The 25,899-nt window shown below is 55.2% G+C and overlaps 1 protein-coding gene across 1 annotated transcript in view; it reads left to right on the top strand.

The window, feature by feature from the left end:
- Nucleotides 1-483: 483 nt before the first annotated feature.
- Nucleotides 484-25,899, top strand: part of CUNH6orf132 (chromosome unknown C6orf132 homolog) — a 31,381-nt gene continuing 5,965 nt past the window's right edge. Inside the window, exons 1-3 of the mRNA XM_036248680.1 lie at nt 484-763; nt 11,420-11,526; nt 25,240-25,315. Coding sequence (XP_036104573.1) covers nt 619-763; nt 11,420-11,526; nt 25,240-25,315 — 328 coding nt within the window. The 5' untranslated portion in view covers nt 484-618. The remainder of the gene's footprint in view (nt 764-11,419; nt 11,527-25,239; nt 25,316-25,899) is intronic.

The following is a 25,899-nucleotide window of genomic DNA, read 5'->3' as shown; positions in this document are numbered from 1 at the left end:
ATCGAGGTACCAAAAAATGTCAAGATTTAGTCATCCTACACTCTCTTTGGAGAATATTTCCAGCTTTGTCATCAGATCGGGATGCTAGTGGATTCCTTTTCGCGCTCACCCTTTTTTCTTAGGGGCATTTCGTTGTATCCACGGACGACTAGCGAGCTGGCCTGAGCCAGGGGTGTCCCCCTTGCTGGGCACAGTCTCTTCCGAAGTTCCCCTACTGACCAGGTCATGACCCTCCAGAGAAGTAAGGGACTTGCCGGCTCCCTCCCCTCCGCGGGGGCCGGGGTGGAGGGGCCCGGAGGAGCCCTGGGGAGGGCCCCCCTCCAGGCGCGGGCGGGCCCCCAGCCCACGGGCCGTGCCAACAATGGCCTGTTGTACAGGAGGCGGGCAGGAATGCGGCCGGGGAAGTCGGGCGGCCGGGGGCGGGGCCGCGCTCGCCGCAGCTCTTACCTGTCCAGGTAGCTCGCATTTCCCGGCGAGCGGCGACGCCCGCACCACCTGTCGCCCGCCGCGCGGCGGGGAGCACTGCAGGGGACATGGGCTGGTAGCGCGCCCCGGGAGACGGTGCGGGGTTCAGTCCCGGGACGGCCCTTACCCGGTGCCCGCGTGGCCTGCGGCAGCATGAAAAAGAACCAGACGGTGCAGGGCACCTTCAGCAAAATCTTCGGCAAGAAGCATGCCAACCCCAACAGCACCTCCCTGTACGTCACCAATCCCCCCTGGATTTTCACCCAAGAGGCCCCGGAGGAGGGGACCAGGGGCTTCGGTAAGTGCGCCCGGGGAGAGGGTGGCGCTCCCCCTCCCCGGCCCCGGGCTTTCGGCGGGACCCGGGCGGAGGGGCCGGGACACGTTGGAACCTGTGGACCGGCCAGGAAGGAGCTGCCGGGAAGGGAGGTGGCGCCGCAGCGGGCGTCTCTGGGAAAGAGCTGTGGGGGATGAGCGCGCCAGGGGGACCCTCCCAGCCGGAGGGCGGGGTCCTTCGCGCTCCGCCGCGGATCCCAGTTTCTCTCCCGAGGTGTTTGTTTTCCCTCCTCCTGGAAGTTAGGGTTGCCTTGCTTGAGGCTTCCAGGGGTTTGCGGAACTCCCCCCGCCCCAGCCGTCCTGTTGAGTCAGAAGTGTCCCCCACAACTCAGGGCTAGGGGTGGTCCCTCAACACTCACCGTTTCTGCTTCCTCTGTTCCCTTCAGTGCCCCCCCCACACACACACACACACACTTTCCTGCCCAGGGTCATAGGCAGAGACGTCTGCTATGTGGGCGCCCACATACTCTGCACAGGGGAGGCCCAGGAGAAGTCAACAGGAGCCACTGCCAGCTGGGTACCAGCCTGTGCAAGACGCCAGCTCACTCGCTCACCGGGGCGGGCTCGTCTGTGTGCTCAGGTCTAGAAGTTGGCGATGGGACAGTGGAGGCCAGGAAGCCTCTCCCGCGTGAGCCTGGCCCTGGGTCAGCGGTGTGTCTCCGCAGGCATCTGAAAACACCAGCTGGCCCAGCCTTGGGACTCCGCCTGCAGGTCACCCTATTACGGCATCTTTCCGCATTTTGTACCTTCTGTAACTGAGAGGAAACCAGGCAGGTAGGGGCAGGAATTCACTTCTTGCATATGACCCAAGGCTCTGGGTCCAAGAAAGGTCACCCATCAGTGCTTTAGCTCACCTGCCTTCATTGTCACCCCATTACCTTCACTGACCTTTATGGCCACTGTGCTGGCACCCACAGAGGATGTTGTAGCCTCAGCACCTGCTGTTGGATTCAGTTCAGCGCCCAGGTTGTCACGGCAGGGACACTAGCTACTAGCTACAAGGACGGGAGCAGGGCAAACAAGAGGTTGCCTCTCCCTGGCCCCAGGATCCCAAAACATGGGCGAAGTTAACCACGTGCCATTTAGCCCATTCCAAGCCTTTGCTATAAAAGATTAAGTGCAGAAGGAGCAGAGAGGAAAGATGACCTCTGATTGCAACTAGCATTTGAGCTGAGAGGAAAGAGCATCGAGCATTCTGCAGAGCAAACAGCAGGAGCAAAGGCTAGGAGGGGCTGGGCGGTTTGGAGGCACGGTTTAATACATGTGTACGGCCAAGTATAACTCTGTGAGGCAAACATTTATTCATCCCCTTAGGTGCAAGGTACCATTCTAAAGTCCTCGTGTTGTTGACTCGTGGAATCCTCATCTAGCCTGTGATGCAGGTACTATCATTCCTGTTTGACTGGCAAGGAGACTGAGCCACAGGGAGGTTAAGTAACATGTCTCAGATCACACAGCTTTAAATGGCCAAGCCAGGATTTTCTTAAGCATACAATGCAATGAGTTTTAGTAGACTTACAGAGTTGTGCAACCATGACCACAGTTGTGTTTTAGAATGTTCTCATTGCCTCAACATTTCCCTCAGAGACAGAGCCAGTATTTGAACCCAAGCAGTCAAGGTCCAGAGACCACACTCTTAGCCAGCTTGCTGAATTGATTTTGTGAAAGGTAATTCAAGGGTGAATTTGACTTGAGGGGACATCTACCTGAGAACCCCACCACCGCAGACACACTTCTCTACATTTTTGCCTACTGAGCCAGCTGCGGGTGGGGATCATTCCCTCTGGTGAGAGAAGTGGGGGCATGTGCCCTGTCATCTCCAGCCAGCTGCTGCCTTCACCAGCCTGGGCAGAGCTAGAACCCAGAGGGCAGCTCCTCCCATTCCCCAGAGCTGGGCTGGGCCCCCAACTGACTCAGCCTGGTGGCACTCTGCACATGGAGGGGTGGGAGACAACGTGCACCCAGCAGGCTGGCTCTCCAGTGTTTCAGGGGTGTCCTGTCGGGTGCCAGTGGGTGTGGCTCAGCTCCTCCTTCCTGCTGAACAGGACGTGTACTTGGAGTTGAGGATGGGAGGGATCAGTATTGGGGATTCTGTATTGGTGATTTCAGACCTGCCTTGGGTTCCTGCCTCTGCCAGTAATGTGGAGACTAGCCACTCTCTGGGTCTCAGTTTTTTCCTCCATTAAATGGGGACAGTGTCCAGTCTGCCTACCACGACTGCTTGAGGTTTGTATATGGCAGTGCTTTGAAGAGCATTAAAAAGAAATGCCCTAAAGCAAGCATTGGCAAATTATGGAGTTGGCTCAAATCTAGCCCATGGCCTGTTTTTGTAAATAAAGTTTTATTAGAACACAGCCAGCCACGCCCATCACTTACATATTGTTTATAGCCGATTTCCTGCTACAGTGACAAAATGAAATAGCTGCACGGAGACTGCACGGCCACAAAGCTGGCCCTTTATCCTTCCAGCCCTGGGCTCTCCCCACTCTTGCTTTATTTTCTCTTCCGAGCATTGCTGTAAACCAGAGGAAACTGAGGCATGAAGAGCTAGCCTAAGATCTCATCGGGTTCCTGAGTCTGGGACATTCTCTGTGATGTTAGCAGTATCCAGCCCTTGGAGAACAGGGGTTAGGATGGAAGGGGAATCATGTATGTGTGTGTAAGGGAAGCAAGGAGGAATCGTGTATGTGTGTGTAAGGAAGGTAAGGAGGAATCGTGTATGTGTGTGTAAGGGAGGTAAGGAGGAATCGTGTATGTGTGTGTAAGGGAGGTAAGGAGGAATCGTGTATGTGTGTGTAAGGAAGGTAAGGAGGAATCGTGTATGTGTGTGTAAGAGAAGCAAGGAGTAACCCTTGCTCTGTGGCTACGATCATGTAAAAGTACACCAGGTGGGCTGGGCGCAACAGGTAAAATGCAGTCATGTGAAGGTGGTGATGAATCAATTTTTCTTTAAAGAATTTCCCTAACATTTAGTCCAGAAATGTACTTCACTTGAGGGCTTCACTTAAAGCAATTGCAATCCTAATTAAGCCTCCTGCCTTCCCCTAGCCCACGGATGGGTCTTAGGCTGCATAGTTGTTTTTTAAATGCAGGAGAAAGCAGAGAGGTGGCTCTTTGCAAATCCTGAGCTGAGGATTAAGCTGCAGCAGCCTCAGACCAGGCTCTCTGGACTCCTTCCTTTGTCTCTTGGATTTAGCCGAGCTTCTATTATCTATATCTATGGCCGCCCCAGCCCAGCCCAGCAACGGCACACTCTGCTTGCTGGGGAACTCTGTTTTCCCTCTAAATGTCAATCACCTTTGTCACAACCACCCAGGCCGTTTATTTAAAATGCAGATCTCTGGGGTCCCACCTCAGGCACCTGAGTCAGAATCGCTGGGCTGGGGCGCAGGGTCTGGATTTTTACTAACTACTAGGTGATTCTTTGGTACAGGAAGATGGTGTACAGGTTTCCCTCTCCAGGTGGGAGCTGGGCCATTCTCTTTCCCCTTAAGACTTCCTGCTGGTTCTGTTATTCCTGCACCTAGGGTCCCCTGACCTGTGTCTCAGGTGTAGGAAGCCATGAACCCCAGGAGCGGAGCGCTTATTTCCCGCCAGGGCTGGGCTGGCACCCACCTGCGGAAAGCTGACCTGTGCGGTGCAGGGTGTGAAGGAGACTGTTGTTTACTCCTGTCCCCTGGATGTGTGCAGTGGTTTGCTGGCAGTCAGAACGCACACACCCTCTCTGCTGCCCCATTATATAAGCTCCTCTTGTCTCCATAGTTCAGTTCAGAAACACAGGACTGAACTCCCTCGACCACTGCAGACGGGTTACAGGGCGCCCTTCTCTCCCAGAAAATAAATTAATATCAATAGCAGTATCATCATGATCAGTATTTCTTGAACCAGGCACTATGCTAAAAACTACATATGTGTTCTCAGCTGAGGAAACAGACTCAGATGCTCAGATAGGTTAGAGGACTCGGTCGTTGTGGCTCAGGGCCACTCAACAGTGACGTGCACCCTGGGACCTTTGTACTTTCCGATAGTTCCCGGGGACAGACCCCCTGGCAGGTCTGCAGACCCTGCTGTGAGGACAGGTCCTAGCTCGGTGGCAGAGGGCGGGTTTGCTCTGCCCCTCCCCCTCCAGTCCCTGCCCCCAAGGCTCCTTCCTCTGTTCTCCCTCCTCTGCTCTGTGGCTCCCTGCCCCACCCCAGCCCAACCTTCAGTGTCCCCTCTGCCCTTGAACAAAGGCCTCCCTCTGGTGCCGGGGTCAGGCCTGATGGGGCTTGCTGGGACAGACTGGCCTTTTCAGGTTCCTGTCACGTGGACCTGTTAATTAGCAATGAAGGGCCTCATTAACGCCATTGTGGGTTACATTCACATGGTGCCCCCTCACCCTCACTTCCCTGAAGAGCTGGGGCTCCCCTGGCGGCCAAGGATGCTCCACCTCAGTGAGCTAGAGGTGTGTGGGGGGTCTGTTCTGGGGTTCTAGGTCACTCTGGGTCAAAGCAGCAAACTCCCCCAGCTACACCACCCCCCCCCAGCCCCTGGAATCCGATTAGACTGGTGGCCAGTGCTGCTGGGGTCATTTGGGGGCTCCCAGCAGTTTGGGATTACACATCGTCACCCCCGCCTTCATCTTGTCCCTACTAGCTTCTTTCTCCCCACCCCAACCCCCCAATCTGGGGAGGCTTCACACAAAACAGGTGTAATTATCCCCCTATGACAGGTGGGGAGCAGCCTGAGGAAGTGCTCGAAGCCGGCAGGCATCACACGGAGGGCCCAGGTTCTGATTCCTGGGTTCTTTTGTGTCCCCCAGGCCTCACCAACTTTTTTTTTTTTTTTTTTTTTTTATCCTCACCAGAAGACATTTTTCCATTTTTTGTTCAGGTAGAGTGGGAGGGAGAGAGAGGAACAGAGAGAGAGAGAGAAACATCGATGTGAAAGGAACACATCGAGTGGCTGCCACCCGCACAACCGACCAGGGCCGGGGACAAACTGCAACCGAGGTACATGCCCTTAGCGGGAACTGAACCCGGGTCTCTCAGGACCGCAGGCCAACGCTCTAACCGCTGAGCCAAACCGGCCAGGGCATCACCAACTTTTTTTTAAGAGAAAGAGGGAGAGAGAGATAGAAACATTGATGAGAAAGAGCCACTGATTGGCTGCCTCCTGCACGCCCCACACTGGGATCGAGCCTGCAACCCGGGCATGTGCCCTGACTGGGAATCAAACCGGGACCTCTCCGTCCATGGGACGATGCTCAGTCCACTGAGCCACACCTGCCGGGCCAGGCCTCACCAACTTTTGAGTGTCACTCTGGAAAAACAGGAGACCGAGGGAGGAGCTGCTAGGTTCCTGTGCTGATTCCCTGCTGTGCTGGCTAATACCAGGAGGAGCTGGATTCCAGTGTTAGGGGCCCGGGCTTGAATCCTGGCCCCTTTTACTCACCAGCCGGGGGACCTTGGGCAAGAGACTTAAGCTCTCTGAGCCTCAGTTTCCTCATCTGCAAAATGGGAATGAGAAGAGTACCTCCCTCACAGGTTTGTGAAGGGCACTAGGAGCCTAGTAAATGTTAGACATTTACATTTTTATTATTAATATTTTTCTAGTTTGAGCCTGTCTAGGATTTGGGGAAAGAGCTAAACTGTCCCAGACCTCAGCCTCCAAGGAGACGCAGGGGCAGCTTTGGGGCTGAGGAGGAACACATTTGACCAGGCTCTCAACCCTGAACTCAGTGAGACAAGAAATGCCCAAGACCTAAGCTCCTCCTTTCCGGGAAAGGGGAGGAAAAAGAGCCGGGCGGGCGTGAGGCAGCAGCACTACAAGTGGGGGCCCTGTATGGGCCCTGGCCCCCCTGCTGCTCTGTGACCTTGGGCCACCCCCACCCCTCTGAGCCTCAAGTGTCCAGACTTAGAGATCCCCCTGACCAGAGAGCAATGGGCCACCTGCCTTCCAGTGGCTTTCACCCATGGGTACAGGTGCTCACCCCAAATTTGCCAGTGACACGGCCTAATTCATGCTCAGCCCAAACCCTTGGGGGTAATAAGCAGCCCCCCCAATCACTGCGCACAAATTACCTACTAGGCATTGTACAAATCTCTTGCACACTACCTCATTCAGCCTCACACCAAGCCCCCCGGTAGGAACCATTGCTCACATTTACAGAGAGAAGGAAACAGCTCAGAAAGATCTGGGAACACTGACGGCCCCACCGGTGCCAAGTGACAGAGCAGGGACTGGAAGGCAAGTTCAGGTGAGCTCTGTCCCCTCCGCCTCGACCCCACACCGTCCTGCCTCCTCCCAGCTGAGGATCGAGGCCTTGTCGGAGCCCAGCCCCCCTCAAGCCAGTGGCAGGGAGGCCTCGGAGGAAGGGAGCTGCCCCCCAGGTTGGGACCTGAGGTGCAGCCTTCCCACTGAAGCCGGTGTGGCCCAAGAATTACTCGTGAGCCAGGTGTTTGGGCAGAGGTGGCATTCCTGTGAACTCAGGTCCTGCAGGGTGTGTAAGTAAAGCAAGGCTGCCTTCATTGCCCGTCGATGCCTGAGGGACATGTGCCCAGGAGCGGAATCCCGCAGTCCCGTCAGCGGGAGATTTCATGTGGGGGAGGCTGGTTGGTTTAGTGATCAGGGTTGGGTACACGGAGGCAGGCCTGCATGTTCTCCTCCTTTGTCTCTGGGTCATGTTTACGTGGATTTGCTAGATGGAGGCTTGAGTTTGTACCTCATCAGAGCCGTGGTCCGCCTGGGGCTCAGACTGCTCAGTCCCTGTTCCTGGGTCTCCCGAGGCTGGAACTGCTCCAGGGGTCTCCTGGAGGTGCTGCCCCCTTCTCTGGAAGCTTCTGAGTCCAGGGTGACTCTCCTTCCCGCCTTCTGAATCCCACCGAGGTGTTCTCAGCTGGCTCTCTGCCCCAGGTGGCAAGCTCAAAACCTGAGACCCCCAAGGGTGGGAAAGGGTCCAGTTAAAGGCTGGCAGAGGGCATTTCCCAGTTTGAGGGACAAGATGTTAGGACAGGGCCTCTCTTCTGATGGAGCAGTCTCATGGTGTCCTCAAAGGGCACGTCGTCCAGCCTCCTCTCCGTCACCCCTTCACCTCCTCAGGATCCCTTCCTTCCGAGAGGTGGCCTGGCCTCCTTCACCCCTCAGCCGAGCAGGGGCTGCTTCCCACGAAGGCCCCTCCCAGTGTCCCTGACCCTGACGCCCGTGGGGTTCATGTAGTTCAGAGGAAAATCCCCAGGGCTGGACTCGATTGTCTTTCTCTTTAGTTGTTGGCCTTGACCTTGAGGCTCAGAAAACCCCGGCCCCGGCCTTGAACCCTGGAGGACCTAGCTTACGGTGCTGGTGGGCCTTGGCGCTCATGAGCCAGCCCGGTGTGAGGGGTCCAGGCCAAGTCTGCCAGGTTCCAGCCACAGCTTTTTGGGGGGCGGGGCGGACTTAAAACAACTTATAGTCCTGTAGCTCTGGTACTGGTCTCACTGGGTTAAAATTAAAGTGTCAGCAAGACTTTGTTCCTTCCTGGAGGTGTGGGGAGAATCTGTTTTCTCTCCTTTCCCTGAGGCCACCTGTGGTCCTTGGCGGGGTCTCCTGCCACCTTTGAAGGCCGCAGTGGCCAGTCGGGCCCTCCCCACATCACAGCACTCTGACTGCGGCGCCTCCCTGACTCCCCGCCTCCCAGCCGCACCTCCTGGAACCCGGAAATCAAACTGGACCTGCAAGAGCTGCCCCGGGCCTGGCCGGTGTGGCTCCGTGGTTGAGCGTCATCCCGTGTACCAAGAGGTCACCAGTTCAATTCCCGGTCAGGGCAAATGCCCGGGTTTGGGGTTCAATCCCCAGTTAGGGTGCATACAGGAGGCAACCGATCAATGTTTCTCTCTCACATTGATGTTTCTCTCTCTTGCTCTCTCCCTATCCTGTCCTCTATCTCTAAAAAGTAATAAAAACAGCCCTGGCCAGTTTGGCTCAGCGGTTAGAGCGTCGGCCTGCGGTCCGGAGAGACCCGGGTTCGGTTCCCGCTAAGGGCACGTACTTCGGTTGCAGTTTGTCCCCGGCCCTGGTTGGTCGAGCGGGTGGCAGCCACTCGATGTGTCCCTTCACGTCGATGTTTCTCTCTCTCTCTCCCTTCCTCTCTCTCCCTCCCACTCTATCTGTACAAAAAATGGAAAAATATCCTCGGGTGAGGATGAAAAATAAATAAATAAATAAATAAATAAATAAAAAGTAATAAAAACATATCCTCTGGCAAGGATTTAAAAAATTTATTTATAAAAAGAAGTGCCCAGTGGGGAGGGAACCACCTGGGCCTCCCCCCCCCCCTCAACGATAGCCCCTCCCCTTCAGTGGCTTTCCCAGGGAGCAGTTGTGTTCTTAGAAAGGATTCCCTTGCTGCGCACAGCCTCAAACCAACCCACAGACAACAGTGCCTGGTAGTCAGGCTGAGTCACAGAATCTGAGGTGTTTAGAGGACCCGCCTGTTTGTGGGTCACCTGGCTGTGCCCTAACCCCTGCATGGGCCTGAGCAAGCTGCTTCAGCTGCCACTCCTCCCCAGCCCCGTGCCATGGCCAGCTGAGCCCCCTTTACCCTGCCCCCAAGACCCCCCATCCCATACACACCCTGTAAATGGTAGGGTGAGGACCCCCCTACTTAGGGAGCAATGTGTACAGTGGTTTAAAGATCAGTTCCAGACCAGAGACTCCAGCTTCACCTCTTACTTTGAGGCTTTGGTCAGGGTATTAGACCTCTATGTGCCTCAGTTTCCTCATCTGTAAAATAGGGATAATGATCGTGCAAATTGCATGGGGCTGTCTGGAAAATGAAAGGAATTGATAATGTGTGGATGCCTGGCCCGTTGAACTTGTTCTGTAAGTTTCACCTATTATTATATTATTTCTACTATCACAGTGATCACCTTGCCAGGTTGCTGGCTTCTGTTCCTAGACACAGTCACAGTGGTTGTGACGCCATGACTCAGGCGTAGGAAGGAGGCCTCCTGGAGAGGGTCTGCGTGTGCCTCTCACCCAGTCCCTGTGTCTGTCCCCACCCACCCCGCTACTACTGAGGGCCCAAAGCCCTGTCAGATCTAAGACCTTGACCGCACAGAGCTATCTAGAGAATGCCTCTAAAGAATGCCCCGGAGGTCCTGGCACCGACACTCAGACTCCTGGGAGCCAGAGGGAATCTGGTGGGCTCTGAGAGTCGCTGCCGGTGTCTCCGGTTATCTCTACTCTTGTCGTTCCTGGTTGGGCAAATCTACATTCTCCCCTTGCTTCCCCGCCCCCGCTCCTGGTCTCAGCCTCCGGCGCGCAGCCTGGCAGCCAGGACTGGGGAATCCTGTCCACCTGGACGGTGGAGCACCTGGGAAACTGGCCATTTGGGCCCCTTTGGCAAGATGGGGAGTCTGAAAGGCACCGCTGGCTCTCTGCCTGGTGGGGCAGCAGACAGAGAGGGTTCTGGCCCTTTCCTGGGGTGCTCTCCGGAGTTTCCATGTCACATTCAAAGCCCAGATTGTCACATAGAGGGCCATGGCTGTCCGGGCGGGGATTGGGGAATGAATGTGTTCTGACCCCAGGACCTCCCTGACAAGCCCAGTCTCTTTTGAATGAATTATTTGGCTTTCTTGCACTTTTCTCCTGAAGTCGTGTGCAAGAGGGAAAGTAATCACCACCCCCTAAAGCTCCAGTTAGGCAGATTCTGACTCATTGGGATTTTGACCTTTCTTCTCTTTCCCCCGCTGGCCATAGAGAAGGAGAAACTCCCTCGCGGCCTGTCGAGTGTCTGTAAGCTCTCCTTGCTTGTGAGTGACACCGTAGGGAGGCCCACCGTGACCGCTGCCGCTAGGAGGTGACCGAGTGAACCTGAGATGGGATGTGTGTTAAGGTCATGAGGAAGATTGCTTGAGAAACTGTGGCTGGCTCCTCACACTCTCCCCACCGCTGTAGAAACAGCTCGGAGCACAGGCCCAGTCGCTGGAAGGAAGACCCGTTACATCATCTGCCTGCAATGCGCTGGCCACCCTCACTGCTCACTACAGTCCTGTCAAGGCGGCACTATCCTCACTCCCATTGTACATAGGAAAAGCGAGGCCAGAGAAGTTAAGGGACAGCCAGGCAGAGCTGGGATTTGTTCGGGGTCACGTGGACCCCACCGTCCTGCCCTTTCTGCTCTGCCCTCAAACACGGCCGTGCACAGTCACTGGTGGGTGGGGGACTGGAAGAGTCCAGATGGGTGCTGGGCCACTGGGGGCAGCAGGTGGCCTCGTCTACCCTGCTGGTTCCAGATTAGAAATTCAAACGCTTGAGGGGAAGCCACCTTGTTTTCCTCCCTCGCAGGGATAAGCTCTAGCTGGGGCCTTGGCCAAGCTCCGAAAGCCCCAACAGGAGGGCTGGCCTGGGGGAGTGAGGACTTAAGACCTGTAGGGGCTGGATTAGGAGACAGATGGCTGCTAGGAGCTGAGAGCCCCAGGAATGCTGCAGAAGACCCCAAGAAACACTCCTTGAAGTCCCCCCAGTTCTTCCCATTAGCACATGCCCCAGCTGTAGGCTCTGGGTCCCACTTGCCCCACTAGGAACTGCAGGGCAGATTAAACTCAGTGGCCTACATGCCTTTGATCTCCAGCTCACGGTCTTCCCTCATTGTCGCCTTTAGATGGAATCTCTTACGGAGACAATCGTTTTGACACAGTGAGCGAGTCAGGAACAGCCACGCTGAAAGCCCGGCCCAGAGTCCGGCCCCTCCTGACCTTCCTTCCGCTGGTGAGTACAGTTCTGCTCTGGAGGGACCACCTCGGCTGCCCCGGAGCGGGGAGCCCCACCTGCCCTGGGCTAGTGGACATCAGGCTCACTCACCCTCTGTCCATTCCCTTCCTGATGCCAACCCCGGAGGCATGGCTGAGACTCACAGCAGAAAGGCTGGGACTAGGGGTGGCAGCTCCTCTGGTCGAAACCAGAGAGAGGTTGTGGGGAACTTGTGTGCAGAGGCAATGCAGTTGTGGGTGCCTCCAGCCAAGCAGGGTTCATATTCCACAGTCATGGATGGATGTCTGCTCCGTGCCAGGCCCTGCATTAGCTGCAGGCCACGAGTGGATAAACAGACTATTAGAACGTAGGCCAGAGCAGGGGCAGTTGATGTAGCAATAAGGGCAGTCAGGGAGGGCTTCCTGGAAGAGGTGACAGCTGAACTGTCTCAAAGGACAAAGGGCAGTGAGCCTTGGGAGAAGGGCATTTAAGACTTGTTTGTGTGTCTGAAACTGCAAAAACACAAGAACTCCCTTCTGGGGCCCTTGGTTGGGCGCCTGTTTTTTGACAAGGGAGGCTGCTCTGTGACTGGTTCTGTTTACTGTGCTGACAGTTCTGGGTTTTCTGGAACAGCCTAGACCAGTACTGTCCAATAGAATATCATGTGAGCCTCATAATCTTGAATTTTCTAGCAGCTACCTTAAAGAAATAGGTAACACCCCTGGCCGGTTTGGCTCAGCGGTTAGAGCGCAGGCCTGCGGTCCAGAGAGACCCGGGTTCGGTTCCCGCTAAGGGCACGTACCTCGGTTGCAGTTTGTCCCCGGCCCTGGTTGGGTGGTGAGGAAGGCAGCCCCTTGATGTGTCCTTTTCACGTCGATGTTTCTCTCTCTCTCCCTCCCTCCCACTCTATCTGAACAAAAAATGAAAAAATGTCCTCGGGTGAGGATAAAAAAAAAAAGAAATAGATAACAACATATTTTACTTAATCCAGTATATTCAAAAGATGATCATTTGAACATTTAATCAATGTGACAAGTACCAGTGAGGTGTTTTCCATTCTTTTTTCACACTGAGTCTGCACGATCCGGTGCGCGGTGCCCGGAGCGCACATCCCACTGCCGACGAGCAACGTTCCCAGTGCGCGGCAGCCCGTGGCCAGGGGCTAGTCCGGGACAGCGCCGCAGGCTCTAGGTTCTCTCCTGTCTGTCAGTGGGTCCTGTTACTGGGGTACAAATTGTGGTCTGAGTCCTCAGGGCCTGTTCGACCTCAGGGACCTCACGCCTTGGTCCTGCCTGGCAGCCACCTTTCTCTCTCCATCAGCAGTTTTCTTTCTGGTGTGTTTAACCTCACCAACCAGACCCTGGGATTCTAGCTGGGACACACTGAGCCTTGAGTTCCTTCTCCTGGCTGTATCCCCAAGGCCCCTCTGTGGAGGGCCGAGCACACAGACTTCTGGAAGTACAACTTTAAATAATTTATTTTCTGCTTATAAAACCAATTCATAGACATTATAGACAAACACAGAAGGTACAACCAACAACAAAAAGATATAAGCAAATGAGTCAGTCCTACCTTTGTTTGCAGAGGCACATAAAACTGTTCTGGGGGCCACTGCACCCATGAAAGTGGACTAAATCCCTTAGACATTTTCTATTGCTGGACGTAATTAGAGTCTCTCCCCTCAGGTACCCCCAGCACACACACTCAGGTCACAGAGGTGTGGGCCCAAGGCTGACACACTCATACTTGTTCTGATTGTTAAAATATTGAAATAAATGGCTGTGGCTTCTGAGCGGCTCCTACTGTCCTGGTTTCTCCGCCAGATCTGAACCAGCAACTATAGGGTTAATGCAGCACAGCTGAGTTTATTCTGATTGGCTGGTGTCCTATATGCCCCACTCACCCACTCTGGGTTCCTTTGGTGACCAGGGCAAGCCCAGCCTTCCTGCTCCCCTCAGTTCTGGTTTGGACACTCAGGGTAGATCCAGTTTGGGCCAAGCAGGGCCTGACTCGGGGGCTGTGCAGACCCTGTCCAGCAGCCACTGGAGGGGCCGTGGCTGGCTGGTCAGGCCTGGCCTTCGAGGCTGCTTCCCGGGGCCTCCTTCAGGCAAGCCTCAGCCAGTCCCGGCCTGGGGACAGCCCCGCACACCCCTCACGGGCGAGGGCCACGGCGAGGGAATGAACGCACCGAGATCCGCCAGCTCAAAGGGGCTCATGAGGTCCACATGGCCTCATTTTACAGAGGCAGGAAGGGAACCCCAAGGGGGAAGGTCACTCTGTGCCTTCGGTGCTGGCTGAACGGGGAAAGGCAAGTGGAGCAGCTTGGAGCAGCTTGCACTGTCCCGGGAGTGTGTCAGGCACTGTCCCGGGAGTGTGTCAGGCACTGTCCCAGGAGTGTGTCGGGCACTGTCCCGGGAGTGTGTCAGGCACTGTCCCAGGAGTGTGTCAGGCACTGTCCCGGGAGTGTGTCAGGCACTGTCCCAAGAGTGTGTCGGGCACTGTCCCGGGAGTGTGTCAGGCACTGCTCCAGGTGTGTGTCAGGCACTGTCCCAGGTGTGTGTCAGGTACTGTCCAGGGAGTGTGTGTGTGTCAGGCACTACTCCAGGTGTGTGTCAGGCACTACTCCAGGTGTGTGTCAGGCACTGTCCCGGGAGTGTGTCAGGCACTGTCCCTGGAGTGTGTCAGGCACTGTCCCGGGAGTGTGTCAGGCACTACTCCAGGTGTGTGTCAGGCACTACTCCAGGAGTGTGTCAGGCACTATCCTGGGAGTGTGTCAGGCACTGCTCCAGGAGTGTGTCAGGCACTGTCCCGGGAGTGTGTCAGACACTGTCCCAGCAGTGTGTCAGGCACTGTCCCGGGAGTGTGTCAGGCACTGTCCCGGGAGTGTGTCAGGCACTACTCCAGGTGTGTGTCAGGCACTGTCCCGGGAGTGTGTCAGGCACTGTCCCGGGAGTGTGTCAGGCACTACTCCAGGTGTGTGTCAGGCACTGTCCCGGGAGTGTCAGGAAAGTGCTGTGTTTATCTCCAGTTTGCAGATGGAGAAAGGGACGTACGGAAGGTGGCGGTAACTTGTTCAAGGTGACACAGCTTGAAGTGGCAGAGCTGGGATTTGAATCCTTGCACCAGGCTCCAGGGCCCCGTCCCAGCCAGGCCTCCTGCTCCCCGCCCACCGCTGTCTGGCGGCCCATCTTCCCCGCCAGCGCCACCCGAGCGCCTTGCCTGCCTCTCTCCCGCGCGCTGGGCCCGCTGGGCACCAGGTCTCTTGCCTCCCGCGGGCGGTAGACCCTGTGAGAGCAGGACGAGGCTGGGCCGCGGATGTGGGATGTTGCCCACACTGTCAGCAGAGGGCTCTCGGGGCCCCGGAGCCCTGCTGTGAGGCACCTTTGGATTAGGAACCCTTGGCCTGATGGCCCATGTCCCTGGGACATCTCTGGCTCCTGACAGGTCACAAGACACAGAGCAGCCCAGACTCTTTCATCACCTGCTCTGGAGTGGAGGGGTCTGACTGCTCTCCCACAGGCTCTAGGCAAGTCCACTGCTTTTTCCAGCTGGGGCAGGAGGCCGGAGCGGGGCACTGGCCAGGAGAGAGCTCCTTCCAGTCAGGGTAGGTGGCACCATCCTACCAGCCGCACTTCGCCCTCCCTGACCTCCCTTCCTACGATTGAGGGAACCTCCTGGGCCCCGCAGCCCCAGGAAGCCAGGCACAGCCCGGCCAGGCCCACGCTTCTCCTGAACTCTGTCTGGACCGGGGTCGTCTTCCAAATGCACCCTCACTGACAGTGTCCCACACGAGCCGGCAAAGGGACAGTGCGGGAGGAGAGGGCCAGACGGGGGTGAGGCCGGCAGCAGGTGGTTCTGCCCCTCCCTGGGCGTCCTCGCTCTGCTGGAGGTGGGAGTCCAGAGGGCTGAGCAATACTTCCTCAGGATGCCTCCGTGACTGGGGCGGGACCTGGTTGATCCTCAGGTAACTGGCACCAGTCCCTGCTCCTCATCCTCGGGACGGCCCCCCCTGCGGTGACTTTCTGTGTTAAAGCAACTCCCCGAGCCAGGGGCAGGAGGCCTGGTCAGCTGTCTGGAGGCCCCCAGAGAAGCCAGGGCCCTCAACACAGGGCCACTCCCAGAGCTCTGCTTGCAGCCACAGGGCCACTCCACGCCCTGCCGAGAGCGCTCGGGAACTGGGTCACAGTCGCCGAGCTTCAGAGCTGGGGCGGCCCTCCATGAGAACACGGGCCGGAGGGCAGCGTCTGCCTGGTCACAGCGCAGCGAGGCCGCAGTGGGACCCGAGCCCAGGTGCCCTCTCCGTCTAGTCCGGTCCGCTCCGCGTGGGCCTGCGCTGAGGGGGAAGGAGCCTCTCTGCCCACTTGCTTCTACCTCCCGGGGCAGCCGGCCCAGGGCCCAAGGCAGGGCTGTGGCTGGAACAGCTGGTCACGGGAGGGTCATACTCTCCCGGGTTCCCCCTCGCCCTCCCCTGTCTGAATGAAACCATCCCCAGGGCGATACCTGTGAGGAATTAAAATTAAATGCCAGTGTGGCAAGTGTGGGGAAACTGGCCAGACAGGTCCCCAGGGGCGCCCCGGGCGGTGAGAGCTCCCGGGTCACCCCACCCTCTGAGTCATGCAGGCCTGTTCCTGGGAGGTGTCAGGCCGGCTCGGGCAGGCCCCCGCCTGCTCTGGGCCCCGCCCGGAAGCTGAGGAACAGTCCGGGTCTAGCAGTTCTGGGGCGGCAGGCCAGAGGAAGATGGTCTCACTGGCGGCGTCTTCTCTGGCCCAGGAGTGGGGATGAGCTGAGGCAGGGGTGAGGCCGGGCTGGGGGCATCTGGGCTCTCTCACAGACCGCTCACCGGCTGCTGAGTCCAGGAAGCTGCTCTGTGGGGAACGACCCCTCCCCTCCCGCTGCCCCTCGAAGCAGGAAAATACCTGGCTGGGCTTCACCCAGCTGGGGGCCTGGTGCCTGGACAGGTTTCCTGGTGGCTTTCACTCTGGGGTCCCACACCCCTGTTTCCCAGCCTACAGTGGTGCCCCCAACCATGCCCTGCTCTAAACTCTGGCTCAGGGTCTCCCTCAAGCCCTGCAGCTCCGAACCCCACCCTGAGGGGCGCCGGCCAGGCTCCAGGAGGAATCCGGTGTGGTTTGCATTCCGCGATGTGTAGCTAAGACTCAGAGCGGCCTCTCCCCAAGGCCAGCCATGCGTCGCCCATTAGCCCAGCCCTGGTGACCCACCTCGGGGATTGGCTGGGTTTTGAGGAATCCCAGGCATGAGGATGTGTGTCCCAGGCACCAGGAGGCCAAGGGGGCAGGGCTGGGGCCATCAGCAGGGTGAGGCCTGCCTCACTACACCTTGGTGGGGCCTCAGGGGGTCAGCAGCAGGCTCTGGCCCCCTATAACTTTTAAGGGGAGACCAACCTCAACATCGAATCGTGTTTTCCTCCCTTCCTCCTCCTCTTCAACTCGGAGATGTTTATAGTCAAAGAGCAGTAGGGGTTTCCCCTCCACCTGACACCGACCAGGAGGAAACACCCAGCTCTTCAGATGAGTGTGCCCAGAGCAAGGGCTCGAACCACAGCTGACCCACCGAACTTTGCTAGGATCTGGGGGAGGAGAGCCCAGGGGATGGCCATGCCTACGCGCTAACTCCGCAGCTCTCCAGGTGTGCGGCCGCCGACCAAGGTGGGATTGTCCCCATTTTACAGATGAGAAAACTGAGCCTCAGAAGGCGAGGGAGGGGCACACTTATTGATTCCTGACTACATGTCAGATACTACCTGCGATTGCTTTGGGACAATGAGTTCACTTAAGACGGCCAATCTGCCCTGCCTGACTTCAAAGTTCGTGTTCTTTCCACTTGATTGCAAGAATTCTTTAAAAATTGCTATTGTATTGGGTATTTTTTTAATTGTGAAGGAAACAGAATTGTTAAGAAAGTTCATTGTTAAGAAACCAGAAATAGAAGTATCAGGAAGAAAATGAACATAAATATTCTTGGAATGGCACCTCTGTCTTTGGCTTCCCCCCAACTCATTGTTGCTGGGTAACTTTACCAGGCTGTGGTGGCTTTGACAGGGCTGCTGGGCGGCGCTGGGAGCTGGCTTTTGCCCCTGTGTGAGGTGACCCATGACCTTAGCTTCTGGGCGCGGTCGGGGTGTAAGGACTGGGAGGGGCTGAGGCCCAGTTTCAGGTGGAGGGCCCCACCCGGCCCAGGGCAGGACTCTGCCCCTGGCATTGAGCAAGGGCTGCTCAGTGGCTGCAGGGCAGGGAGTGGCGGTGGCCATGGCTGCTGGGAGCCCACAGAGGCGCTCAGGTGCTCGTTTGCATGTTCTCAGAGTTTCCTTGCCCACAGGGTGGTGCTCCTCTCTGTGGCCATGTGGGGCTGCCACTCTGGGGAGCTCACTTCCCTGTCCTGAGTGTCTGAGAAGCATGCCGGCTCTTGCAGGGAGCAGCAGGCCTGTCACTTTCCCAGGGCTAGCGCGCCGAGGGAGGGGCCCAGCCAGCTCTGCGACTCATTTTGCAGCAGTTGGAGTCCTGTCTGAAGCCAGCAGTGACCTCAGGCCAGGCCCTGCCCCCTGGCCTCACCTGTGGCTTCAGGGACTCCTCCTCCCAGACCTCCTCCTCCCTTTGCCCACCTGCTCCTTTCCCTCTCTGGAGACAGGGATCTAGCCGGAAACAATACAGATGCTGTCCCAGCACCCTGTCCTCAAGGGGTGGCCCTGAGTGTCCAGGCCACCCCCACATGGCATAGGTGAGCCATGTCACAGACGGGACACCTTACGGGCCTAGACCCCCGATCAGCGTGGTTGCAGGGATCCTGAGACAGGGCTAACAGCAGAGGCAAGCAGCCCAGAGAGAAAGGTGACTTGCTCCGAGGTAATGGATGATGGGGCTGGCACGAGTCACATTGTCCGCCTCTGTCCTGCATTCTTTCTACCACTCATTCACTCATCCGGGAGGTTATTCACTCAACAAACATTTGTTCGATTGCCAGTCTGTGCCAGGCATGTACAAAGAATCGGCCACCACCCACAAGTGGCCTGGACTGGGGCAGCAAAGGCTACGGTCGTCTCCCATGGGCGTGATTTTTCCCGGAGGAAGAGTGTGGGCCAGTGTTGTAATGGCAAAGAGGGAAAACTCTGAGGTTCCAATGTTGGCCCTGCCACTTGATAGCTGTGTGGCCTTGGGTAGTGCACTTAGCCTCTCTGTTCCTCTCTCCATCTACAGAATGAAAACAATAACCTGACTCTTACGGTTACTGGGAAGACTAAGTGGGTTGCTAAATGTGAAGTACTCAGATAGGTACCTCGCACGTCCTAGGCACCTGACCAGTGTCAGCTGTAATCACACGCACAGGGGAGGCACACACAGGGGACAGAAATTAAGTCAGGCTGCTGCAGCCCGCCTACTTGTGGGTCTGGTGATGGCCAATTCTTTTTTTTTTATTATCCTCACCCGAGGACATTTTTGCATTTATTTTCAGATAGAGCGTTGGGGGGGGGGGGGGACACATCGACTGGTCACCACCCACATGATCCCAGCCAGGGCCGAGGACAAACTGCAACCGAGGTACACACCCTTAGTGGGAACCTAACCCGGGTCTCTCTGGTCCACAGGCCGACGCTCTAACCACTGAGCCAAACCGGCCAGGGCATGTTTTTTTTTTTTAATCCTCACCCTATTTTTCCATTTAACTTCAGATAGAGTGGGAGGGAGGAAGGGGGGAAAAGAGAGAGAGAGAGAAACATCGATATGAGAGAGACACATCCACTGGTTGCCTCCCACACGACCCCAACCAGGCCAGGGACCAAACCGCAACTGAGGTACGTGTCCTTGACCAGAACTGAACCTGCTACTCTTTGGTCTGCGGGCCGACGCTCTAACTGCTGAGTCAAACCAACCAGGGCAACGGCCGATTCTTTGTACACGCCTGGCAGACTGGCAATTGAACAAATATTTGTTGAGGGAATAACCTCCCGGATGAGTGAATGAGTGATAAAAAGAACACGGGACAGAGAGGCGAGCAACCTGTGTCGTTTCCAAAGACAGCTTTATGACAGGCTGGGTGTGCGGGTGAGGACCAGGTGCCTGGGAAGAGAGGCTTGGACAAGTCACTTAGCCTCTCTGTGCCTCAGTTTCCTCATCTGTAAATTGGAGGTGTCAATAACAGCACCTATTTCATTGGGTCATTGTGAAAAGTTAAGAGTTTAAGAAATGGAAAACGCAGAAAGAGCACCTGGTACAGTGAGTGCGAGGAAAATAGTAGCTGTTCCCATGGTGAAGGTTGGGAGTATGGCCCTAGCCCATTTCACTCAGTGGTTAGGGCATCAGCCTTCAGGCCGAAGGCTCGAGGGTTTGATTCTGGTCAAGGGCACATACCTGGGTCACAGGTTCAATCCTCAGCCCCGTCAGGGTCATGCAGGAGGCAACTAATCAATGTGTCTCTCTCACATCGATGTTTTTTTTCTCTCTCCCTCCCTTCCTCTCTTCCACTCTCTCTGAAAATCAGTGGGAAAATATCCTCAGGTGAAAATTAACAACAACTACCAAAAAAAAAAATTGGGAGTATGGGGTAGGGGGAGAGGGCATGTGAAGATTGATGACCAGTGGATGGATAAGCTCCAAGTCTCCCCAACACTTCCTTGTTCGATATTGTTGTCATTGTTTTATTTAACTTTTTAAAATTTGTAAGATACAACCCTGGATGGTGTGGCTCAGTTGGTTGGGCACCGTGCACTGAAAGGCGGCTGGTTCGATTCCCGGTCAGGGGCACATGCCAGGGTTGTGGGCTCGATCCCCTGCAGGGGGCGTGCAGGAAGCAGCCGATCAATGTTTGCTCTCATATGGATGTTTCTCTCTCTCTCTCTCTCCCTTCCTCTCTTTCTTTCTTTTTTCTGCATTTGTCTTCAGACAGAGCAGGAGAGAGAAAGGGGGGAAGAGAGAGAGAGAAACATTGATGTGAGAGAGACACATCGACTGGTTGCCACTCACACGCCCCAACCAGGGTTGGGGACAAACCACAACCTAGGTACATGCCTTTAGCGGGAACCGAACCTGGGTCTCTCTGGACCGCGGGCCGATGCTCTAACTGCTGAGCCAAACCGGCCAGGGCTCTCTTCCTCTCTTTCTAAAAATCAATAAAAAAATTTTTAAAAAAATTTGTTAAGCCCTGGCCGGTTTGGCTCAGCGGTTAGAGTGTCGGCCTGCGGTCCTGAGAGACCCGGGTTCGGTTCCCGCTAAGGGCACGTACCTCGGTTGCAGTTTGTCCCCGGCCCTGGTCGGTTGTGCGGGTGGCAACCACTCGATGTGTCCCTTCACATCGATGTTTCTCTCTCTCTCTCTGTTCCTCTCTCTCCCTCCCACTCTACCTGAACAAAAAAAAATGGAAAAACGTCCTTGGGTGAGGATAAAAAAAAAAAAAAAAAAAAAAATTTGTTAAGATACACATGACATAAAACTTACCGTTTTAACCATTTTTAAATGTACGATTCAGTGGCATTAAGTAACTTTTTCTCTCTAATCAGTCCTAATGTGCAGAAAAGTTACAAGATTAGCTCAGAGAACTTCCTAGACCTTCACTCAGATCCACCGCTTTGCCACATGGGCTCCCTCCGCTCCCCCTCACTCTGTATGTACACACTGTTTCTTCCCGGACCACTGGAGTCAATTGCGACATCACTCCCGGTACTCCTAAATACTTCAGTGTACACGACCTAAGAACACAGGCTTCTCTGCACAGGGATCAAATCCAGGAACTTAATGCTGATGCGATACTATTACCTAATACAGTGATACCTCGGTTCTCGAACGCCTCGGTTCTCGACCAAATCGGTATTCGACCAGGAGATTCGAGAAACTTTTGTCTCGGAATCCGAACAAATATTTGGAACTCGAACTTCCGAGATGAGCCGAGTTGAGCCGAATGGCGTTCATTCGGCCCAGCGCGCCTTGCTCGCGTCATCAGTGTGAGTGCAGAGAGAGTCACGCTTTGTGGAGAGAGTCACGCTTTACACTGAATTGAACCCTTAGACATACTGTACACTTTTATTTCTTGTTGAGACTTATGTTTTTCTACATATTATATACAAATTAGGCCAGTAAATAGGCATTTTCTGGGGCTTGGAACGAATTAATCCAGTTTCCATTATTTCCTATTGGGTTTCATTGCTTCGGTTCTCGAACAATTTGGTTCTCGACCGTCCTCCTGGAACGAATTATGTTCGAGAACCGAGGTATCACTGTACACCGTAATATATATTCGATCACAGCTGATCATCCCATTAAGGTCCTTACGGCATACCCTCCCATCCGGGATCCAGTCCACGATCATGCTCTGCATTTGGGTGTCACCTCCAAGCCCTCCTCTTTCCCTCGGTTCTCTGAGGCTGAGGGGCAAGTCAGGGAACTCAGCACCCACGGGGATGGACGCTGTCTACACCTGTGCATGTGCACCCTGAAACACGCCACCCTCCACCAGTGCCCTCGATGCCAGCTGCCTGTGTCCTGTGGTGAATGAGGGGAGCTCACCTTCTGGGTCTGTTTTTCTAGGACTAATTTTAAAATGAATTTGTATTTGCCTTCTCTTATACAAAGTGGAAGTAGGGACAGAGCCCGTGTGGCGAGAGTGGGATGGAGCGGGCCAGCTGGGGCTTGGAGAGGCGGGGCCAGCTGGGGCTTGGAGAGGCGGGGCCAGCTGGGGCTTGGAGAGGTGGGGCTGTGTTCTGTTCAGTCCTGGGGGCTCCTGGAAGGAGGAGGCTGGACCTGCCCCAGGGGTGGGGGACAGTGGGGTGCCACAGCTCCTCAAGCACTGCGGTGAGGTGGTGGTATGTCCTGGGACCCCCCAATGTGGGACCTGAACAAGCCTGGGCTCTCCCTGGGCTGCTGTGCCAAGGCTGCTCAGGAGACAGACCTCCATCCTGTGGTCCTGGGAGTCTAATGCTTCCCAGAGTCTTTAGGATCAAAGCGTGGGTGAGCATATTGCCTCCGGCCCATGAAGTCTGTCCGTCCTCCTCCTCCACCATAATTATACTTAAACACTCAGGGTGCCCCAGAGGTGCTTCTTGGAGTGCAGGCAGCTTCGCTTCGCTTGTTCAATGCTTGTTTCCTATTTTATTTTATTTTTTAAATTTATATATATATTTTTTATCCTCACCCAAGGACATATTTCCATTTTTTGTTCTGATAGAGTGGAAGGGAGAGAGAGGAAGAGAGAGAGAGAGAAACATCGATGTGAAAGGGACATGTCGAGTGGCTGCCACCTGCACGACCCAACCAGGGCCGGGGACAAACTGCAACCGAGGTACGTGTCCTTAGCAGGAACCGAACCAGCTCTCTCTGGACCGCAGGCTGACGCTCTAACCGCTGAGCAAAACTGCCAGGGCATATTTTTTTAATTTATTTTTATTGTTGAAAGTATTACAGATGTTCCCTTCTTCCCCTCATTGACCCCCTCCTCCCCACTCCCCCCAGCCCTGCCTTCACCGAACTATTTGTGGGGGCGAGGATTGGATGGCATAGCCCTTCACCTAGCACTGATTTCCTGGGTTAGGAATATGATCTGATTGGATTCTCCGAATGACCCTGCAAAGTAGGAAATATCTCCACTTTATAAGAGGAAAATGGCTCCCGGTGATTTGTAAGGGAGGTAAGTTGGGAGGCCTGGGTTTGCACCTGGCTCTGTGAAGGGGTCTGAGGTAACAGGTAGTGCCCAGCACAGGGCTGGCACACAGGTGCAGAATAAGAGTTGAACATCGTCGTCCCTACCCCGCCTCGCCACGCTCATCGGACATCACACTGCAGGCAAGTCCGAAGCATGAATAATCAGAGCTCTCAAATGGCCTCCATCTTTTCAAAATCAGTGTGCGTACTTAATGGATGTGATTAGACATAGGTGGTGTGTGTGTGTACGCGAGTGTGCACGGATGGGCTGGCCCTATACCTGCCTCTGGGTCAGAACCACTGGGTGTGAGAGATGCCGAGAGCAGGTGTACGGTGGCCGTGTGCACCAGCTAGAGGCAGAAGAAGACACTAGGTGATGACTTCGGCTATTCCAGCTGCAGAATCCTTTAAGAATAAGAAGGTGTTTGTTGTCCCCAGATGACCAAAGAGTAATTCTGAGATGACCCTTGGTAGCCCAGGATCTTGTGGTTATTTCTGAACCATCTCCCTTGATCCCCCCCTTCTTGTATATTAAGCCATTAAGCCCAGAGGGTTAGCACCATCAGCCCACGAGCGAGTAGCCTGGTGTGAATGGGATCATGTGTTTAGAGCACAGCGCAAGGGGTATGCTTGTTAGAATGGAGGGTGGGAAGTGGGTGACAGCCTGACCAGTGTCAGGGCTGAGTGTGAACTATATGAGGGGGACGGTGGGAGAAGTGGGTCAAGCATGCAGGGGGTGTAACAGGTGTGTGGGGAATGCCAGTTGGCCGGTAAGTGTGAGGCCAGGTCACTGAGGACCTTGAAAGCTGCCGTAACATGCACTCCACTCTTCAAAGGACAGGTGTGAGGACTTTGTTGACATAGGGAAATGTGTGGTTGGAGAAAAATAGTAGAATGCAAAATAGTATGTGCAAGCCCACAGCTGTGCAAACACATTCCTCCTGTGAAGCCTGGCGGTCAAAGGGCATTGCAGTGGTGGTGGAAATGCTCCGGGCTCGTTGTACTCACTTGTTTTCCTGTAACTCCCTGATGGAAACCGAGAGTGAGCAGGAGGCTGAGCCGCGGGCATCGCTGGGAACGTGTCACCGTCCACCGGAGTCTTGGCTGCTTTCTCGTTTGTTCTGTTTTGTTTTCATTGTGATCTCATTCATACACAGTTGATTCTCATTATGTGTGGATTCTATATTTGGAAATTCACTTACTCACTAGAATGTATTTGCTACCCTAAAATCAGTATTTGAGATGCTCTGGACATGCATAGAGGTAGAAGGGTGAAAATTTCAGTCACCTGCCCTGGCCGGTGTGGCTCAGGTGGTTGAGCATTGTCCCATGCACCAATCTGTCACCGGTTCGATTCCCGGTCAGGACACATGCCCAGCAGGGGGGTGTAGGAGGCAGCCAATCCATGTTTCTCTGTCTCATCAATGTTTCTCTCTCTCCCTCTCCCTTCCTAGCTCTTTAAAATCAATAAAAACGTTTCAAAAAAATTTCAGTCACCTAATGCACACATTCCCAGCTGAGATCGGAGAAGATGACACCTTGTTCTGTTTCAGCTCTCATACTAGAAACGATGTCCATTTCTGTTTAGCGCCATGCTTTGTGTTTCTGTGCTAGTTGTTAGTGATCTCGCTGTTCCCGATGGCCCCCAAGCATAGCGATGAGCTGTCTGAGGCTCCGAAGGGCAGGAAGTCTCTGTGCCCCAGAGAGAATAGACGCGTGTGAGCTAAGCTTCGTTCAGACATGAGTTATCATGCTGTCGGCCACGAGTTCAGTGTTAATGAATCAACAGTGTACTAATTAAATAAATAAGGTGTCTCTAAACAGAAACACGCATACAACAAGGTTATGTACTGATCCACTGATGACATTTCTGTAGCCAAGGTTTGCAGGAGCCCAACCTGTATCCCACTTGAGGCGTCTTTACGGACCATAAGAACAAATCTCATCCGGATCATGAAACCCGCCTCTTTCAATGAGCCCTCGTGGACTTCAGTTCACTCACAAAGCTGTGGGCCCGCCACCGCCACTGCAGTGATCCAAGAGTTACCCCTCTGCTTTCCCTCGGTGCCTGATCTCTCTGCTCTTTCAGAATGCCCAGGAGAACCATGGACTGGCTGTGCCCACCCCGTCTGTCCCAGAAGACTTTGCAGACAAAGAAGTGACAGGTAAGAGGACCCCGGGCTTGGGGCTTGTCCATCTTTCTTTCCTCTTTAGGCCCAAATATCTGGCCCACCTCCCCAGCTGGTGATAAAACTGAAGTCCCCAGGCTTCTTGGCACTGTCTGCTGTGGGTGGGGTTGCGGAGAGCCAGGTTGGCAGAGGCCTACTTCCGGGGGGGGGGGAGGGGGGCAGGGTGGTATAGGGCTGGGGCCAGAGCAGGAACAGGGCAGCATGAAGTGAGAGAAAGAACCTGGAGTCAGACAGACCTGGCTTTGATCCCAGGTCCCCTACACGTTAGTTTTGCTCCCTTGGGCAAATCGCTTAACCCTTGACACCTGTGTATCTTCAAATGCGCGCAGGGAAGGAGCTCCAGGCAGGTGGAGTAATGCAGTAGTGGATGGGATGTAAGTCCCTTTTGTCATGTCTCTTGCTCGAAATCTGCCAGCGACTTTCCACATCACTCAAAGGAAAGGTTCTCACCAGAACGACCAGAATCTGGCCTCACCTGGCCTCCCAGCCTGCTTTCTGTCCCGGCTCACACTCCTCCAGCCAGCCACTCCCCTCGCTCTTCCTTCAGTACCCAGGCCTGT

This window comes from Molossus molossus, unplaced genomic scaffold, assembly GCF_014108415.1.
Source record: "Molossus molossus isolate mMolMol1 unplaced genomic scaffold, mMolMol1.p scaffold_m16_p_8, whole genome shotgun sequence".
Taxonomy (NCBI): domain Eukaryota; kingdom Metazoa; phylum Chordata; class Mammalia; order Chiroptera; family Molossidae; genus Molossus; species Molossus molossus.
Note: the sequence above shows the minus strand (reverse complement) of the source record. Positions and strands in the feature narration are given on the sequence as shown.